Raw genomic sequence first — 19,907 nt, 5'->3', positions numbered from 1 at the left:
GAAAAAAAAAAAAAAAAAAAAAAGACCTAGCAGTCTGTAACAAAGCCTTATTTAAATAACCCCTGTTGTGACTCTTGTGTGAGTAAAGAGCCTCTGTATTTTGTTGTAAGTTGGACTTTCTAAATTAGGTTTCCTTTCAAGACTCACCTATATCTTTACTTTTGACCAAAGTAAAGATTGGTCATGATAACCGATGGTCTTTGTAAAATGACCTTTTACTGAGGCTACAGAGAGTTTAACTTACCGTTCAGGGAATGTCCTATAGTATTCTTCCTTTTCAGTATTTTCTGGGAGTGCTTAATAACTTCTGTAACCTTAGAGGCTTCGCTCCCTGTTCCTCTTTTATTCATTTATCACATGTTCTGAATGTTTTCTACCAGGAGAACCTGAACATTTTTTTCTTTTCCTTAGTTTTCAGGTGCAGGTAGAGTTGATGTTACTTCCCAGTTCTAAGCTGCTATCAGCATCGTCCTGCTCAAGTTTCCTCCCTTGTTCTATTGTTTGTTTCCTTTTATCCTTATCTTCAGGCATCTATTCTAATACACATGCTGTGAATTGTTTCATTTGTATGTGTCCTATTGAAAACTATAGTGTTGTGTGTGCAGTATTTCAGATGTATATAAGTGGCATTATGGAATATATTTTTTTCTATTTTTCCCTGCTGTACCATGTTTTAAAAGATGTATTTTTATTGCAGTATGCATCTCTAATCCTCGGCTTCTGTGAAGCTTTTTTTTTTTAATTGGAATTCTCATAACTGCTCTGTTTACTTGGGAAATTAGAATTTGTCATGAGGTACTCCGCTGTATTGATCATCATAGCACTCTAGTGCTTTATTAATTGGTGAAAAACTCCAGACCTGCTGCTAAGAGACTAATTTAGTCAAAGACTCTACCAAGATGAAAAGTTCCCACTTTCTTGTGAATTCGGTGATCACTGCAGAGATGACCTGTACCTCCAGCCCTGGGACTAGCTCCCTGGGGAGGATATGCCCCTGACACCTTGGCCTCCTCCAGTCCCGTTCACATCTCTGTTGGAAGCCTTAGGTTTGTCTTCATAAAAGCATACCATACTTTTCTCTGGTTCAACAGTTAAAGCTTTTATAACGCTGGACCAAACTAACAGCCCCAAATAGCTACATCTAGAGAGCTATTGTCAGGGAATGTCACTTTGGGCATGAGTGTGAAGAATCCTATATATTTTTTGAGACTTCTGGTCCAAGAACATGGGGAGTGTAAGAAACAGGAAACTTTTGGCTACAAGTTACAAACCCCAACTGAAACGACAAAAAGTTGGCTTAAACAATGAGCACATACATAGTCTCCTTTTATTAGCAGAATAATTAATTATTGACCACCGCAGCAGCAAACCCGGACCTCTGAGAAGCTTAATACAGTAGAAGCTTATTGATGGTCCCGCAAAGTTCGCTGGGGGTTGGCGACTCTCCTGGGTCAAGTTGGTGATGCAGACACCCCAGTGCTTCCATTTTGTCACTGCACCGTCTGTAACACATGGCTCCTAAGATCACCCTGGTAAGTGAGGAGGGCTGGTGGATTGCACCAGTTGTTTGTAAGGACCAGAGTCAGTCACATGGCTCCATCCTAACTGCAAGGGATGCGAAGACATGGGGTCTTCCTGGGAGGCCAGGAGGAGGATCTGTAGTGAACAAGGAGCCACATTCCCATATCAGGAAGCCCAGATGGAGAGCAGGGTTCAGGGCTGGCTGAGTTAGTCCCATCTGTCTGCGTGTTGCCACCCTCAGAATGTCAGCTTTGTGTTTCCACTCTTTTCCTCGCAGTTACAAAATGGCTGCTGCAGTTCCAGCCATCACATCCAGACATGGCTGTGTGCTGAGTTCCTTAGGAGTGGGGAAACCTTTCCCAGAAGCAGCCCAGCGCATTTCCTCTGATGACCATAACTGCCAACATTCAACGTCATCACTGACAAGTCAGGATTTACCCCTGACCTTGAGAGAGGGCCACCCTCTCCTCGGTCATGTTTTGGCGGGGGCGGGGTGGTGGAGAAGGCTGGTCACCACTGAGCTAAACTGAAGCTCATCCAGTAAGGAACAGGAGGGAGGCAGTGTTGAGCAGGCAGCCAGCAGTGTCTGCGGCAGGCAGTCTCTGCCTTCTTTCACATCATTTCCTACCCTTAGTGAGGGTTGTGATTTTCTGCATTTGGTTCTCGCACTGTGCTCAGTGAGTTTATGCCTAGCGTTTCCTACTTGCTCTGGCTACAATAATGCTATTTTCCACGGTATTTGCTGGGGTATAGGGAATCTATCAGTTATCAGTCACCTCTGTTCAATTTTCTTGTATCTCTGTAAGTTTCCTTACATCCTTTTTGGAGTAACATTAGATGTTAAGTAAATACTGGGAAAGAAACCCAGAGGTGTAAGGATCTTAAATGCAGCAGGGGACAGTGCTGAAGAGTAAGAAGCAGAGGATATTTTATTATACTCCACTTGTATGAAAAGACAGTTGTTTTTGTCGCCGCTGCTGCTGTTTTTTCCGGGTTCCCTCCTGTATCTGTATTTCCCACCTTTGGCGGCGTGGAGATCCACAGAACTTTTGCTCTGCTGTGAAAATAGTCTCCTGGATTCCCATACTCTTTATATGTCACACCTTATTTAGTCTACAAAGACAGTTTACATCTCATTGCCTGAGGGAAAAGTGGGATTGTCTTTTTCAGAACTTGCTTTAAGACACTGCTGTGTGTGACAGGGAGGTGTGATCTCTTTAATGTCCCAGAATATTATACCTGATGCTGAAGCTGAATGATGAATAAACAATATCTTTTAGAATATCTGAGTGTTTTAGGGACCTCCTTTCCCCACTGTTCTCTCTGGGAAGAATGGGAGATGGGTATAGTTGGTTTTCATACGGAGAAATTCAGAAACAGAAATGAGAGAATTTTAATTTCCTCACCTACTCATAGTACTGAGCAAACCAGAGCAGAGGCCTTTAGGGTCAGTACTCGTTTAGGAAAATGTACTGAACGCGGTCAAGGCCACAGCCCTAGGGAACTCTGCCACCTCCCATGCAGTGATTGATGGGAAGGGGTTGGGAAATCCAGTATATGCCCCCAGTATCCCCGCCCTACACATACAGGCACACACACACACAGCGCTATAATTCTGAGACCATAGTCATTTCTTTAAAGCTTGTAAGTCAGAAGTATTCATTTATAACTTTTTTCAAAGTGTGGCTTAGCTTCTTTGTATCTGAGTCTGTCTGTTACATGGAAGGTTGGTGGAGTAAGAGACCAGCCACCAGATGTGGGTTGGAGCTCCAGATGCCCGAACTGAGTGCTGTACAGCTCCTTTATGGGCTGGACACACGGCCGCAGAGGGGAGTGAGGCGCTGTCTGCCATTAAATAACTCAGGACTCTTGAAACGTGGTGGGCAATGTGTGAGCCAAAGGAGCGGATTTTAAAGGGGGAAACTACTGAGAGTATTGAACTAATGGTAGCATGCTGATTTGTGGAAGTTTTCTGCAAACCTAACTAGACATTTGATTTTTTTTCCCCTTTTTTCAGTTACTATTGACTTTTAAAAAAATGTTTATACAATTTCTAAAGGTTACACTCCATCTACAGTTATTCTAAAATATTGGCTATATTCCCCGTGTTGTACACTACATCCTTGTAGCCTATCTTACACCCAAGAGTTTGTACCTCCTCCCCCGTCCCCGTGTTTTCTCTCCCCTCTTTCCCTCTCCCCACTGGTAACCACTAGTTTGGTCTTTATACCTGTGAGTCTGCTTCTTTTTTGTTATACTCACTAGTTGGTTGTATTTCTTGGATTCCACGTATAAGTGATATCATTGCAGTATTTGTCTTTCTCCGTCTGACTTATTTCACTTAGTGCAATGCCCTCCAGGTCCCTCCGTGTTCCTGCAAATGGCAAAATTTCATTCTTTTTTTCTGGCTGAGTAGTATTCCATTGTGTATATGTACCTCATCTTTATCCATTCATGTGCTGATGGCCACTGAAGATGCTGCCACATCTTATACGTTTGACTTTATGTAAAGTTTTCCTTTTTGGTATCCAAATAAGTATTATCAGGGTTGCTGGCAATGAATTATGTTTATATTTTCAATAAACATCAAATCTTACTAAAGTGTATAGATCTATACAAGGAATAGTGGAATAGATGAAGCTTATTTCGATTTTTTTAGAAAGAACATATCTTAACCTTGATGGCAGGAGAGAGGATAGGCGCATGTGGGTGGGAGGACCTCCAAAGTAGAGGCCTTTTCTCACGTCCTGTCCGGCGTTGTCACGATAGCATTATACCCTCAGGCTGGAATTCTTTTCTGCAACAGTGCCTACTCTCCTAGAAGCCTTGAGGAAAATAGAAATTTAAATAGTCCTGGATTGGGCTGTGATAAGTCCACACAGACAAAAAAAATTGCATTTGACTGTTTGGTCTCCCTCACGGTCATCTGTTTGCTCATAAATATATTCAGGCTATACCTTTTCAGCAAGGACACCACAGAGATGCCGTTGTCATCCTCCTGCATCCAGTGACGTGGTAGGTCACCTCATGGATGGTGATGCCAAGCTTGACCACTTGGTCGAGGGAGGGACCACCAAATCTCTCCATGGTAAAGGCACATTTTTCTTCTGTAATTGATGAGTAACCCATAGATTGATATTCTGAGCCAGTGTGAGTATCTTCTTTCCCAACAACTTTTACCCAAGAGTTCAAGCATCCAGGGATGATTCTTGCTTGAATTAGTTACTGCCGTACTTTGGGGGCATCCAGTGGTGCTTTTCTCTTTGTGTCCTTCCTTCTGCACTTGTTAGCTGGCATTCTTCTTAAAGGACAGTTTCTCTCTCACACAGCCCACCCCCAACCTATAACCATAGATTTTAGGGTCCTTTTTACCCCTCAGCTTTTTTTTTATCTGGCCGCACCGCGTGGCTTGGAGGATCTGAGCTCCCCAGCCAGGAATCGAACCTGTGCCCAGCAGTGAAAGCGCCGAGTCTTCACCACTGGACCTCCAGGGAATTCCCCTCCCCCTCAATGTGTTTTAATCTATCAATGTCATTCTTTCTGACGCTCAAATTGTTTACAGCTTGGCCAGCCATCTGGCAGACCAGCTTCTGTCTTTATTGTCTGTCTTTGAGCACTTCTTTGCTGCAAAACATTTTAAACTCATCCTTTCCCCATGCCGGACCTGGAATCGGCCACTTCTCCAAGGAGCCCTCGTTCCCTTTAGTGGAGAGTGGTATTTACAGACCAAGATTTCGGTGTTCGGTGTGTTTATTGCAACTGGGCTGGTAATATTTCTAAGCCCTGTAGTCATGAGTTTGTATTAAAACCTCCTAACTACTTTGTTTTTATTTTAAATCAGCTTCACTGTGGTGTAATTTACCGATAATAAAATGTATTCATTTTAACTGTAGAGTTTGGCACATTTTAGCGCCTCGCACGCTTGTATGCATCACCTGACTTAGCTGTTTGCAGGCAGTTGTCACCATGTGTGGCTCTAATCTGCGTTCCGTCCCTGTAGATGACTCTGCCTATTCTAGAGTTTTGTAGAAGTGAAAGAATGCAATATGCAGCCTTTTCTCTGATTCCTTTCACTCAACATTGTGTTTTTGAGATTCATTCACGTTGTTACGCATATCAATAGTTCATTACCTTTTATTGCTGACTAGTAATCCATTGTTCGGATATATCACAGTTTATTTATCTCTTTACAAGCTGATGTGCATTGGGGCTTTTTCCAGCTCGTGGCTGTGATGAATTAAACTGTCATGAACATTTAGGTATAGGTTTTTGTGTGGCCTGTGCTTTCATCTCTCTTGGGTGAACACTTAGAAATGGAATGACTGAGTCATGTGATCGGTATATTTGTTAAGTTTATAAGAAACTGCCCAGTTGTTTTCCAAAGTGGTTGTACCATTTTATACTTCCACCGGGAATGTTATTCCACATCTGCATTCACACTTGGTGTCGGCAGTCTTTTAATTGTTGCCATTGTAGTGGGTGTGTGATGGTATGTTATTGCGGCTTTGATTTCTGCACTTGATTTCTGCACTATCTATCTGAGGATAGAGAACATCTTTTCATGTGCTAAATGGTCATTCATTTTTCTTTCATTAAATGTCTGTTCAAATCTTCGGCCAGTTTTTAAATTGTCCGTAGAGGTTACGCCTTAGGCTTTTTTATTGAGCTCTAAGAGTCCTGTGTGCTCTCAATGCAAGCCTTCGGTCGCGTATTGGGATATTTTCTCCCACTTGGTGACTTAGTTTAAAACTTTTTAAACAGTATCTTTTGGAGAGTAGAAAATTTTAATTTTGATTAAGTCCAATTTGTGAATTGTTTAGGGTTCACATTTTTAGGACATGTCTAAGGAATCTTTGCCTACCCTGAGACCACAAAGAGTTTCTTTTTATTTTAAATGTATTTGACTGAAGTATAATTGATTTACAATGTTGTGTTAATTACTGCTGTACAGCAAAATGACTCAGTTATACACATATATATACTTTCTTTTTTATATTCTTTTCCATTTTATGGTTTATCACAGGATATTGAATATAGTTCCCTGTGCTGTACAGTAGGACCTTGTTGTTTATCCAGTCTATATATTATAGTTTGCATCTGATAATCCCAAACGCCCCATCCATCCTTGCCCCACCCCTCCACAAAGAGTTTCTTTTATATTTTCTTCTACAAGTTCTATAACTTAAGCTTTTGTGTTTACGTCCATGATTCCATTTTGAGTTAATTTCTATGAGTATTGTGAGATACAGGGATGGAGGTTATTTCCCTCCCCCTCCGCCCCGACCATAGATGTCCTTTTGTTCCAGCACAATGTGTTAAAGACTATCCTTTCCCCCACTGAGTTTTCTTGGCATCTTAAAAAAAAAAAAAAAATCAGCCAGGCATCGGTAGGAAGAATTATTTTTGAACTGTCGAATCTCTTCTGTTTACCGAAGTGTCTGTCTTTACACTGACACCACAGTGTCTTGATTACTGTAGCTGTACGATAGGCAGAGCCCGGCCAGCTCCTCCCAGACGTTCTGTACCAGGATTCACAGTCATGTGCCTTCAAGCAAGTGACATAATTAAGTGAACCTGGCCAGGTGTGAGCAGTATTGCTTTTTTTGTATTAAAACTTAAAGGACTAAAACTTGAGCCTGATTTATTTTCATTTACTAAGGTTTTTAATTACGTCCCTTTCCCGTATATTTCTCATGGTTGTTATTATTTCTAATGGCATCTTCTGTACACATGCTTTGCATATTAAGTATACAGGAACATGTATACAGAGACATGACGACTGAACGTAACGTGGTGCCCAGAATAGGATCCCGGAACAGAAAAAGGACACCAGGTAGTCAGCACTAAGGACATGTGAATAAAGAACTGACTTTAGCTAATACTGATTCATTCATTATAACACATGTAACATATAAATATCAATGTATAATGTTAACAGTGGAAACTCGGTGTGAGGTGTACGGGAACTTACTAGTATTTTCTCAGTTCTTCTGTAAATTTAAAACTGTATTAAACATAGAGGGGCTTCCCTGGTGGCGCAGTGGTTGAGAGTCCGCCTGCCGATGCAGGGGACACGGGTTCGTGCCCTGGTCCGGGAAGATCCCACATGCCGCGGAGCGGCTGGGCCCGTGAGCCATGGCCGCTGAGCCTGCGCGTCCGGAGCCTGTGCTCCGCAACGGGAGAGGCCGCAGCAGTGAGAGGCCCATGTACCGCAAAAAAAAAAAAAAGTATATATGCAGGAACAGTCCTTGTTCCCATCCATATAACAGTGCTCTAGACCTGTGTACTTGAATGCGGGACCCATTCGGTCTGTTCTCCAGTTGCCCACTTTGGAGAGAGGACCATCCCCCATGACAGCACAGACTGGTAGACTCGGCTTTGGGGCTGCGATAGGGATGGGGGGGGGGGCGCTGGCGCTGCCGGAAGGGACACAGCCCTTGACGCCATTGTCCCCATAAAGGAATCCAGCCCAGTGTACCACATCTTCAAAGAGGCCGGACATCTTTGGGTTTTAACACATCTCTGTTTAAAATGTAAAAACTTTTGCAGGCCAAACCAACCTTTCCTCTAGGGCCACGTATGGCCAAATGCTCCAGCTGTGACCTCTGGTCTGCACAGTAAATAAGGGCAGAGAAAGTGAGTGAAAACTTGACCCCAGGCTAGAGATTAAGTCTGCATCATACCCGACAGGGCTGGACAGAGAAGGAATAGTCACCTCAGGTGCTTTGAAAAGGGATTTTTTAAAAATAATAGACTTTTGTTGTTGTTGTTTTGCATTGGGTCTTTGTTGCTGTGCGTGGGCTTTCTCTAGTTGCGGCGAGTGGGGGCTACTCTTCGTTGCGGTGTGCGGGCTTCTCACTGCGGTGGCTTCTCTTGTTGCAGAGCACAGGCTCTAGGTGTGTGGGCTTCAGTAGTTGCAGAACACAGGCTCAGTAGTTGTGGCACGTGGGCACTAGAACACCTGGGCTTCAGTAGTTGTGGCATGCAGGCTCAGTAGTTGTGGCGCACGGGCTTAGTTGCTCCACGGCATGTGGGATCTTCCCGGACCAGGGCTCGAACCCGTGTCCCCTGCATCGGCAGGCAGTTTCTTAACCACTGTGCCACCACGGAAGCCCCTCTATGTTTAATACAGTTTTAAATTTACAGAAGAACTGAGAAAATACTAGTAAGTTCCCGTACACCTCACACCGAGTTTCCACTGTTAACATTATACATTGATATTTATATGTTACATGTGTTATAATGAATGAATCAGTATTAGCTAAAGTCAGTTCTTTATTCACATGTCCTTAGTGCTGACTACCTGGTGTCCCTTTTCTGTTCCGGGATCCTATTCTGGGCACCACGTTACGTTCAGTCGTCATGTCTCTATAGCTTCCTCTCTGGCTGTGACAGTTTCTCCGATTTTCCTTATTTTTGATGACCTTGGCAATTTGGAAGAGTCCTGGTCAGGTATATCGTAGCATGCCGCGCTGTTGGAGTTTTTCTGAGGTTTTTCTCATGATTAGAGTGTGGTTATGGGTTTGGGGGAAGAAAAGTGCCATTTTCATAGTATCAGGTCCAGGGTACTTACTGTCAGCCTTAGTTTATAGCTCACGTTGTTCCAGCTCTGGCCGCTGGGAGCTCTTTCAGTTGGCTGTGTTCTTCTCGCAGACCCTCATCAGTGTGGGTTTGTGTGAGGTCTTTGTTTATTTTATAAACCCCTCCTTACTTTCTGGCACTACAGGATGATTTAAGCTCATATTGTTTATTTTCCATTTCTGTCCTAGCATCGGCCATTTCTCTAAGGAGCCCTGGTTCCTTTTATTAGAAAGAACCTAAAGCAACCATACCTCAATAAAAATTAATTTTAAAAAAAGGAAAGAACGAAAGGAAGGAAGGAAGGGAAGGGAAGGGAAGGAGGGAAGGGAAGGAGGGAAGGGAAGGAGGGAAGGGAAGGAGGGAAGGGAAGAAGGGAAGGGAAGGAGGGAAGGGGAGAAGGGAAGGGAAGAAGGGAAGGGGAGGGGAGGAGACGGGAGGGGAGGGGAGGAAAGAACCACACAGGTTAGAAAAGACCACAGAGGGAAAGTGCCATTTTCAGCACAGCACATCAAGGGTGCATACCGTCAACATGACTTAAAACCGTGGATGGTAACTTTGAGGCTCCTCCGCTGTAAAGTTTCTTCCATACTGTTGTCTCTAGAATGAAATGACTATGCAGCCCATACCCAAGGAGTGGGGAGTTAGCTCTACCTCCTTGGGTGGAAGGAGGGTTACCTACATTCATTATTTGGAATTCTTCTTGCATGGGAAGTTTGTGTATTCCCCATTGGCTTATTTATTCAAGCATTTGTGTATATACTTCAATCATATTGGTGTTTGGTGTTTATTTTCTGCTTTAGTTTGTAATCTAATTTTGTTGCTTAAATTGTTCCAGCTTTGGCCATTTGGTAGACTCCCATGGGCCTCTTTGTATGCCCCCGTCAATGTGTGTTTTTTGGTGTGTGTTGTTGAGTGCTTCCTTACTTTCTGGCTCTAAAGATACCCCGGGATCATCTTGTATATTTTCTGCCCCAGCCCTGGAGTCAGCTGCTTCTCTGAGTAGCTCTGGTTCCCTTTATTAGAGCCCAGTGTTAGGAACCGAGATCTGGGGCCAGGTGGGCTCATTGCTGCTGGAGTGTCACCGCTTCTAGGCCCCCTCAGCTGACAGAGCAAGGGAATAGGTGTGTGTACTGACCAACATGTGTATTCACACATATCTATGTGTATAACCATCTCTGTATCAAGCTAAACTTGAGTTCATACTGATGTCTCCCACACTCATCCGTAACTACATGGGTCGTGCTAGCCTCCTCTATTGCTTACCTGTAAGTTCTCACTCCAGTGGTGAGAAGCCTGGCTCCCAGCAGCCACTGTACAGAATGGATCTGTTTTCATTAGATCGCTCCTGTCCAGGGCCTGGAGCACTTGAGTTGCTTTCTTCCTGCAAAGACTTTGTTCTTCCTCTCCGCAGTGGTCAGTGCTTCCCATGCTTTAGACTTAGCTCAGGGAAGCCTCAGCAGGTCCCAGATCAGGTCAGAGTCTCTGCAACATGCCTCATGGCACCATCTGCTTCCCTTACAGCCCTTATCAGCATTGAATTTAAGTAGCTCATCTTGCAGTTAGTTGTGTTACTGCTTTTTCTTTTCCGGAACGTTGGCTTCATAGGCAAGGACCTTGTGTGAGTTGCTCAGGGTCTAGCGCTGGACACACTTTAGGTATGTGACCAGTATTTAGTGAAAAGATACAAGAGGTATGGAAGAAAGGTGAGGCATGGTCTTCTGGGTCTTCTACCCGATGACACAGGAGAAGGGCTGAGAACATAACATGAGGGACGTTTCTGCTTCTCGAATTCTTAGCTCCTTTAAGTGATTAGCTTCTGCCCCTCAGAAGTTCATGCTCTGGAAATGGTTGTGTATGGGAATCAAAAAAAAAAATCCAGGGCGGTGTACAGTTACGTGAGGGACACTGTGTTGCGTGAATAGCCCTGAGCCAAGTAACAATTAGTTGGGGGAAATGGATGCTGAATCAGATGCAAGAGAGAAAGCAGGCATGATGTTAATTTGCAGACTTGTTTCACAGAAAATGTACGGGTGTGTTGGATCATATAAACGTAGCTAGCTTCTGTGTTGGAAAATGCCAGATGTTTATGCACAATAATATTGGAAAAGACCCTGGGCTCAGGTCTTCACTCTGTGCTCTTTCCTTTCTGTCTTTAGCTCACTGGATCCTGCCCCATTTAGGGTGACTTTTGTTGTTTTGGGTTTGGGGTGTTTTTCTGCCACTGAAATTATTAGTTTGAAAAGGAGGATACCAAACGTAAACTTCTTTCTTGTAATGCTGCTTCTTGAAGTTGCCTATGGCATTTTATATTTCATAAGATCAAGGATTTTGTTCATTTCCCTTTGGAAAACATAAAACAAGATTTCACCTACTGGCAGGCCTTAAAGGAAGCTAAAGGGCATTTGTTTAACTTTTTCTGTTTTACTCTAAGGGCATTCTGATGATCACATACGTGTGATCTTCTGAAGCGTCCCAGTCCTGGAACGCTGGCCGCTAGCCATCTCCCAGAGAGGGGCCAAAGCCATGCAGCTTAAAGCTGCAGGAAAAAACGCTGGCTAAAGAAACAGGAGCAGGTTGTTGGTAAGAGTCACCAGACCCAGGAGTGCACGGCAGTTCCCTGCCGCCCTGCTTTCCTGGAGAAGGTGCAGAAGAACCGGCACCACCTGCCCTGGGGGAGTTTAAAAGGCATGTGGCCTGGAGGAGCATGCAAATGTCCCACATGCATCTCGTGGTCCTTTGGATCTGCCCGTGATTTGGGCTTGCAAGTCCTATCCACTTCACTGGGGGTCACGGCGGGAGGAGTAAGTGACAGAGTATGACTCTAGCGTGGAATAAATAGGAAGAGAATGCCTTTGGGGGCCGGAACTGGTCATAATATTGTCCTATCAATACGTGAACTGCTTCCTCTTCATCTTAACATCCAGTGCTTTACTCTTCAGTTTCAGACTGGAGCTCACACCGGGCACCGGAAGACGTGCCTGTGACGTAACTGCTATTTTGTGCTAAGAAAGTAACAGAGCTTCTAAATATGGAGAATATTTTAGTTATAGGAAAGTGCTTTTACTTTTAATAGGAACAGTCATTGTTACATTTCCCCCTCTCAGAAAAGAAGGAGGCTGCCTAGGAATCCTTAAAGAGCATAGATGGAGAGAAAAGGACACACAACAAAGGATGGGTCCCAGGGGTGCCGAGCAGAAGTTGTATAAATAGCTGTGCTATTTTCCTTTGAAATGCCGGGCACACTCTGTGCAGTGTAGTGGTCGTGTGCTGAGGGCTGTGTGTCTAACCCTGGAATGAAGGATTCCACACTGAATCTCAGAGCCGTGCATACACGTCAAGGGCATCTGGATCTTTCTGAAGTTGTAAACTACAGTCGTCCCTAGGTATCCACGGGAAATTGGTTCCAGGACCCGCTGTGGGTACCAAAATCCGAGTCCCATCGGATTTTGGTACCTGCCCAAGTCCCATCCCGGGCCCTCTGTATCCGCAGGTTCGGCATCGCAGATTCAACAACCGCGGATAGTGTAAAGGATGTGGAACCCGCGGATGTGACGGGCTGCCTGTATTTACATGACAGACTCTTAAAAATGTGGCATGCTTGGAAACGTAGTCCTGCCACAACACCTGCATTCAAATAGTCCTTGCATTTCCTTTAGCACCCGACCCTCTGAAAAAATAAAACATGAACAAATGTTCACTCTGAGCTGCTCTCAGAAATTTGGAGCATGCTAAATAAAACCTACATGTTCTAGCATGAGACTAGCACAGAAGCGTGAAGCGTTGCTTCTTTGATTCATCTCATTACCCGGAACCCTAGGCCGTTCTGTAGTCTGTGGGGAAAATCCTACGTGTCTTTCACAACCCTACTGAAGTGAAAAGCCAGGCACCAAACACGTCTGGCCATGTTCACTCGTCCCGGTAGGAGCGCTCCCACAGTTCCGTGTATTCTCCTCTGTAGGGGAATTTCTCTTTTCCTGTTTCCCCTTTCCTTCTGTTCTTTTCCTGTCTGTCCTCCTCTTGCCTGTGAGGTGCCCCTTCACAACACAGCATCCTGATTGCTTGCTACATATGGCTCAGGTCTCAGGTACCACATGGTGCTTACACACTTATCAAGAATGTTTTGGCACCTGCTGTGTGCAGGCGCAACCTATTGCATTCTCAAGAGGACACCCAGGTCTGAGACGAGGTCCGCTTACCAGCTTTTCAGATTTGAAAATTTAGTGTTCCAGGAAAAAGCAGCTTAGGAGCTAAAAAATCATAGGCATTTTAAGGAAATATCAAAAAAAGGACACAGCACTATTTTCAGTACCTTGTTAGATACAAGGCCATTCTGTCACTGTAAGAAAAACATGTACGAGATTTAACTTGATTTCTCAGTATGTTTGGCATATTTGAGATATCAAACAAAAAAAATGGAAATTTTTCATTTTCTGCAGTGTGGGAGGGAACAGGGGTGGAGTGAGTTGAGGAGAGGGCCGTATTTTTGTGAAATTTTTAATAAAATTTCTGGCTCTTTTCCCACCTATGGCAAAGATCTAGGACACAAAAGCATTAAATGTTAATACTGATTCAAAATTAAATCTCTAAAACCTTCCTGGGAGGAATGAAAGGTCTAAATAACTGGAGAGAGAGAAACCATGTTCATGGATTCGAAGACTCCGTATTGCTACGTTGTCGGTTCTCAATGAATTGATACATAGATTTGACGCAGTCCTGATCAAAATTTGCCAACATTTACAGACTGACTCTGAAACTCATATGGAAATAGTCAGAACAACTCTGCTGAAGAAGGACAGAGATGGGGAACCCACACCACCTGGTTACGGCCGTTGTCAGAAAACCACAGTACATCAAGACAGTGTGGTAGTAGCATTAGATCGCCAGGTGGACCAATGGGTCAGGGAGAACGTCCAGAAGGAAACTCACACGTAGGTGGCCACTGACTTTTGACAAGAGTACAAAGGCTGTTCTGTAGTTCTGGGACAATTAGATACAGCTGGAACAATTGGATATCCACATGCAAAAAAAGAAAAAGGAGAAGAATTTCAGTCCCTCACATCACATACACAAAATTAACTCAAAATAGATCATAATTAAATATAAGACCTAAATCCATGATAACTTGTAGAAAGGAGGAGAAAACTGCGGGTCAGGCAACACTATCTCAGCTATGACACCAACAGCATTCTTCGTGAAGGACAAATGCATGCACTAGACTTCGTCAACATTAAAACTGTCTGTCCTTCCAAAGATGAGCCATATCTCCCAAGAGGGAGGAGATAGAGATATACATAGAGCTGATTCACTTCGTTGTACAGCAGAAATCAACACAACATTGTAAAGTAACTATACCCCAATGAAGAAAAGAAAGAAAAGAAGAGATGAGCCACAGACAAGGAGAAAATATTTATGTCACATATCTGAGAAAAGGACTCATATGCAGATTATATAAATACCTCTCAAAACACAATAGGAAAGAAATAAGCAATTTTAAAAGTAGGCAAAAGATTGGAACAAATACTTCACCAAAGAAGCAATGCCATATGGCTTATAAGCCCATGAAAAGATACTCAACATAATCAGTCATTAGAAAAATGCAAATTAAAACCACAGTGACATACTACTAATACCTATTAGAATGGCTAAAATGAAACACCAACCACACCAAGTCTCGTTGAGGATGTGGAATGGTTGGAACTCACACACTGCTGGCGGGATTGTAAAACGGCGCAGCCACTTTGGAAAATAATTTGGCATTTTCTTAAAAAGTTAAATGTACACGTACCATGTGATCTAGGCATTCCACTCTTAGGTATTTATCCAAATATAATGAAGTCTGCATAGACTCATACACCGATGTTCATAAGAGCTTCGTCTGTAATATCCAGAAGCTTGAAAAAACCCAAAAGTCCATCAACAGGTAAATGGATTTAAAAAAACAAAACAAAACTGTGGCACACCCATGCATCCATACAGTAGAATACTGCTCAGCAAAAGGAATGAACTGTTGATACACATTGTAGGCTGGCTGAATCTCCATATCATTATTCTAAGTGAAAGAAGCCCAATTAAAAAAGAAAAAACAGTATATACCATATGCTTCCATTCATATAAAATTCTGTGGAGATCAGCGGTTGCCTGGGGTTAGGGGATGTGGAGAGCGTAAAGAGGGATGGCTTTAAAAAACAGCACGAGGGGGCTTCCCTGGTGGCACAGTGGTTGAGAGTCTGCCTGCCGATGCAGGGGATGCGGGTTCGTGCCCCCGTCCAGGAAGATGCCACGTGCCGCGGAGCGGCTGGGCCCCGTGAGCCATGGCCGCTGAGCCTGCGCGTCCGGAGCCTGTGCTCCACGACGGAAGAGGCCACAGCAGTGAGAGGCCCGCGTACCGCAGAAAAGAAAACAGCACAAGGAGACTTGGGGGTGATGGATATGTTTATTATCTTCATTTTGGCCATGTGTTCATGGCTATTTACATAGGTCAAAGTGTATCAAATTTTACTCTTAAAAACATGCATTTTATCCTTTCAGGGGTCCCTAAGACTGCCCACATGCTTGGTGATTTACTGGGACCCCTAGCACCCAGCATGTATTGTACTTGTGGATAAGATGTGTCACCGGGATGCAGTAAGGTTCCATAGGCACATCAGTGAGGGAAAGACGTGAGGAAGGGTCTGGAGGAATCCGTGTGCCACTTCCTGTGTCCTCTGACCCCCATGAGGGACCGCAGAGCACACCTTCCCTCCAGCAGCAAAGCTGTAACTATGGAGGTACAGTGGTTATGCCCACCGAAACCCATTTCAGGTTCAGGGTTTTGACTGGGGGCTGGTCACATAGGCACCTCTGCCCACCAGTATTTCAGATGCCCCAAAAGAAAACGTGTTCAGTGGCCCAGGCGGGCAAAACAACCTTATCAGCGTAGGAACTGCTTCAAAAGCCAGATTCCCAGGTGCCAGCCAAGGGCCAGCTTGTAAGCAGGCTTTTCTGAAAACCATAGTCTCAGGACTGTTAATTCTTTTCTGTAGTCAGTTATACCTCAGTAGCACTCTGTTTTTTTCAGTAGCACTTTTTTTTAAAAAAATTAAGTTAGTATGAACTAGCACAAGGCAATGATTAATTTACTGAAAAAGTGATAGACTATAAAAAACAGTCATTTCAGATTTGTGGAAGACCAATAGAATAGGATCTTCATTACCTGGATTGCTTCATGCTCTAAAATCTGCTCTTTGGAGTGAAGTGGGACATTAATAAATAAGTAAAGTTGGGATATTTGCTAAATGGGAGCTTCGAGTTATAGTTTCATTAATACAGTAGTATAACTTTTAATTTGAATTGTACTTGAAAATCTTTGCCAAGAATATAATTTTTCTTCCTTTCATTAAATAATTCCTTGATTGATAATCTTTATTTTAATCACTGGTTAACTGACCATGACCCAGTTCTATAGCAAATAAAAGGTCAAGCATTGGCGTTGAAATTATAACGATCCCAACAACGGGTCCGCCTGGTGCAGCGGTGTGGCACACCCAGCTGGGAGAGTAGGCACTGCTGAAATCCAGCCTGTGCTTTGATGGCCAAGCCAGGGGCCCCGGCATGGGTGTGTCCACCTGAGAAAGGGGCAGCTCTTTCTCGTTTGCAGAAAGGCACCACATGGGCTGACTTGGCCCCAGCACGTGTCCCAGAAGGAGGTGGTGGTGACAGTGATGGTTTTCCCCCAAAGTGCTACCTGCTAGAGGCCAGCTTTGTTATCAACATGTCTTTGTTTGTTTTTGCTTTTTTATTTTTTAATTTGTATTGGAGTATAGTTGCTTTACAGTGTTGTGTATCAACATGTCTTTCCCCTTAAAGAAATCCAGGAGATAACTCCCAGTTGAGGGCTGTCTTTAAGAGCATGTACCTGGAGAGGACCAGAGATTCCAGCAGCCCGTGTGGGCCTTTCCTCTCTAATTTGGCCTGATTGCCTTTGAAAGACAGGCGAATTTAGGGGACATTTTTCTTTCTGTCCGGAGGGTGCCTGGTGTCTGTTCTGGATCTGGATCCCGTTATGAATGTCCCCAGACAAGATCTCTCTGTCTGTAACAGTAAAACAGAAATCAGAGACAGGCAACCCTTGTGGCTCCTCTGAGAGGAATTGCTGCTGTTGCTAAGTAATAAGGTTGCCTAAGGGGCAGTCGGGAACTTGCACTTGTGGGGGGACCAAGCGTAGTTGAAGATCCAGCTTTGAGACAAATAGAGAGTATTTGATGGTCACAGCTTCCGATGAGCGATGTTCAGACATGGACCCACTTTATTTCTCATCCCTGAGCCCCTGGCTGAGTCCGTGACAGCACAGGGCAGTGGCACCAGGCAGCCACACGGCAGGGAACCGGGGAACAGTCTGCCCGCAGGAGGGTTCAGGTTCCGCTCGGAAACCTTCACCGTTCGGAAATCTCCCCTCCCCCCGTTTCTTCTGTGGCTCACATTCCTTTCCTCGTTCAGGTTCCTTCCCCTAAGCAAGCTTCAACTACATCTCTTTCCCCTTTTGTAGATGCGAACAACGCGCAAGGTCTCTGTGTGGCCAGTGGGCCTGGTTGGCGGGCGGCGCTATGAACGTCCGTTGGTGGAAAACGGGAAGGTCGTCGGCTGGTACACCGGCTGGAGAGCAGACAGGCCCTTTGCCATCGATATGGCAGGTGAGCGCGTAGATCGTGGGGTTTGTGCCTGCCGGGTTGTTCCCACTCCCACCCCACCCCCGCGTGTAACTGTACTGCAGGCAGGACGCTCTGAGAGACCGCTTTGCTTAAACCCTACGTTGTGTTATGTTCAGATGAAAGTTTGAACCTTCAGAGCAGGCTGGCTGGGTGATTCAAGGGGAAATGGATTCGGGGAGTGATTAGGAAACACTCATTCCATTCCATTTGTTACCTGTCCACGCAGCCATCCCTTCATCCAGGTGCTGGGCTGGGCGGCGGGGAGCTGGGCGGTGAGAAACAGACCTGGCCCCGGCCTCACAGGGGTCTACAGCCTGTACCTGTCCATGCCTCGCTCTACAAGTCCGACTGGTTGTAATATATCACATGCGTACTGATACATTTAACAGTGATATGGTATAGGCAAGCTAACCATTTTGATGCCTATGGATTGAGACGTTGAGTGCTTATTGATACATTTGAGAGTGAAAATATAAAATTGGATTACTGGTTTTTCGAACCGGTATTAATGTTGAGTATAACTGTCTTTCAAAGTTTTTACTCTCTGACCAGCCAACTAAATTGAATAAAACCTACTGTAGACCACAAATTCTAAAATGCTGCTTTATCATAAAGTGACTCATTCTCTGGGGGTTATATAAAATGATGCCTGCGATAACTGTGGAACGATGCAGTTTGAAACATGAGGCTTTGGAGGCAAAAGAGAAAAAAAATCGCTAAAATCACTGATGTCTGTAACCTAGAATATGAAGGCAGAGAAGCTTCAAAATTGATCTCATCCATCTCAGCGCCGAAACAGAGCTCTGTCTGTCTGTCTTTCAGCCTGTGCTTGGCCGATCTTTTTGTGTGCTATTTCCCAGCTGTAGTCAGAATCACTGCTCAGAATTGTGATGGGATGGAGGCTGTGTTCTGACTGGCTTCATGAATTTTATTCTGAAAATACTATAAATTTGAGGGAGCGAGGTTATGAAGAGCGCTAGGAATAAAAGCTGCTGTGGAAAAGCGCTGGGGATGGCCGGCCTGCTGCCCTGCTTCGTGGGAGAAGACAAACTAGGGTATTTTAACTCAACGTTTAACAGCGTTTCCTGAGGGCCAGCTTTGTGGGATTGTGTGTCATGGTCTCTGACCCAAGGGTGGTCCAGACCTCTGACCCTTCCCTGACCCCTCCCCCTTCCCAGGCCCCCTCCCTGCGTCCCAACCCCTCTGTCCCTCTTCCAACCCAAGCCTTATTCCTCGGTCCTCAGTTCTTGCAGCCGCAGAGCTGAGCTGGCATCTCACCCAAAGAATCTTCCTAAAGGCAGACAGATAGGCAGGTCAGCTGTATTTGGAAGGTGACGAGGATTATCAAAAGGGGTGTCGCCTCAATCAAGTCTGAAACGATAAGGTCGACCATAACGTGTCTTGAAAATCAAGTTTTCTGCTGCTCAGAAGTGTTAAATTTGAACAGAAATCTTGAGGAACATTAGGCAAAATCTCGTGCTTCTCTGGGACTTAGTTTCCTCGTGTAGAATGAGGCAGTAGCGTGAATGACCACTGAGGTCTTTGCTAACGAGTTCTCCCTTTCCCTGGCTTCCTATCTTGGGAAGCTCAAAGGAGAGTCCAGGTCCCTGGATTCTAAGTGAGGGTGTGGCTGCTGACGCAGCCGGCTGGCAGATGTTGGGTCCTTCTGGTCCCCAGGAGTTCAAGTCTCCCACATGGGCTCTCTGCCCATCACCCTTCAAGCTAACTTCAAGGTGAGGGTGACATAGATACGTCTTCCTGGATTTTGCTGTAAGAACTTTATGTAGATGATCAAGTATCCAGTAAACCCATCGAGTATTTTGCATTGTTCCCCCCGGAATTTGGATCCAAATAGATATATCTAAAATTCAAGAAAGGCACATGGGTTTTGTGAATTAGGCCTGACTGGTGACAAGATATTTCATACTCTTTCACTGCCAGAATCTCTGGGAAACTTCTCCATGACATGACTGGTGTTTGGATTTTTAAAAGCACTTTAATAGATTTTCAAAGCATAATATAAGACCTATTGTAAAATATGAATGATTTGCTTGTTTTTATTAATTATCCTTATTTTAAAATCGGAATAAAATTTCTGTCTCGAAGAAAACAACTTTT

At 44.4% G+C, this 19,907-nt stretch overlaps 1 protein-coding gene across 2 annotated transcripts in view; it reads left to right on the top strand.

Annotated features, from left to right (window-relative positions):
• The window catches only part of B3GAT2 (beta-1,3-glucuronyltransferase 2), a 78,606-nt gene that overhangs the window by 24,507 nt on the left and 34,192 nt on the right, over positions 1-19,907 (top strand). For both annotated transcript variants that reach the window (XM_029223448.1, XM_029223447.1), the window contains exon 2: positions 17,627-17,771. In XM_029223448.1, the coding sequence (XP_029079281.1) occupies positions 17,627-17,771 (145 nt within the window). The remainder of the gene's footprint in view (positions 1-17,626; positions 17,772-19,907) is intronic.

Source organism: Monodon monoceros, unplaced genomic scaffold (genome assembly GCF_005190385.1).
Source record: "Monodon monoceros isolate NGI ecotype Baffin Bay Population unplaced genomic scaffold, NGI_Narwhal_1 Super_Scaffold_15, whole genome shotgun sequence".
NCBI lineage: Eukaryota > Metazoa > Chordata > Mammalia > Artiodactyla > Monodontidae > Monodon > Monodon monoceros.
Note: the sequence above shows the minus strand (reverse complement) of the source record. Positions and strands in the feature narration are given on the sequence as shown.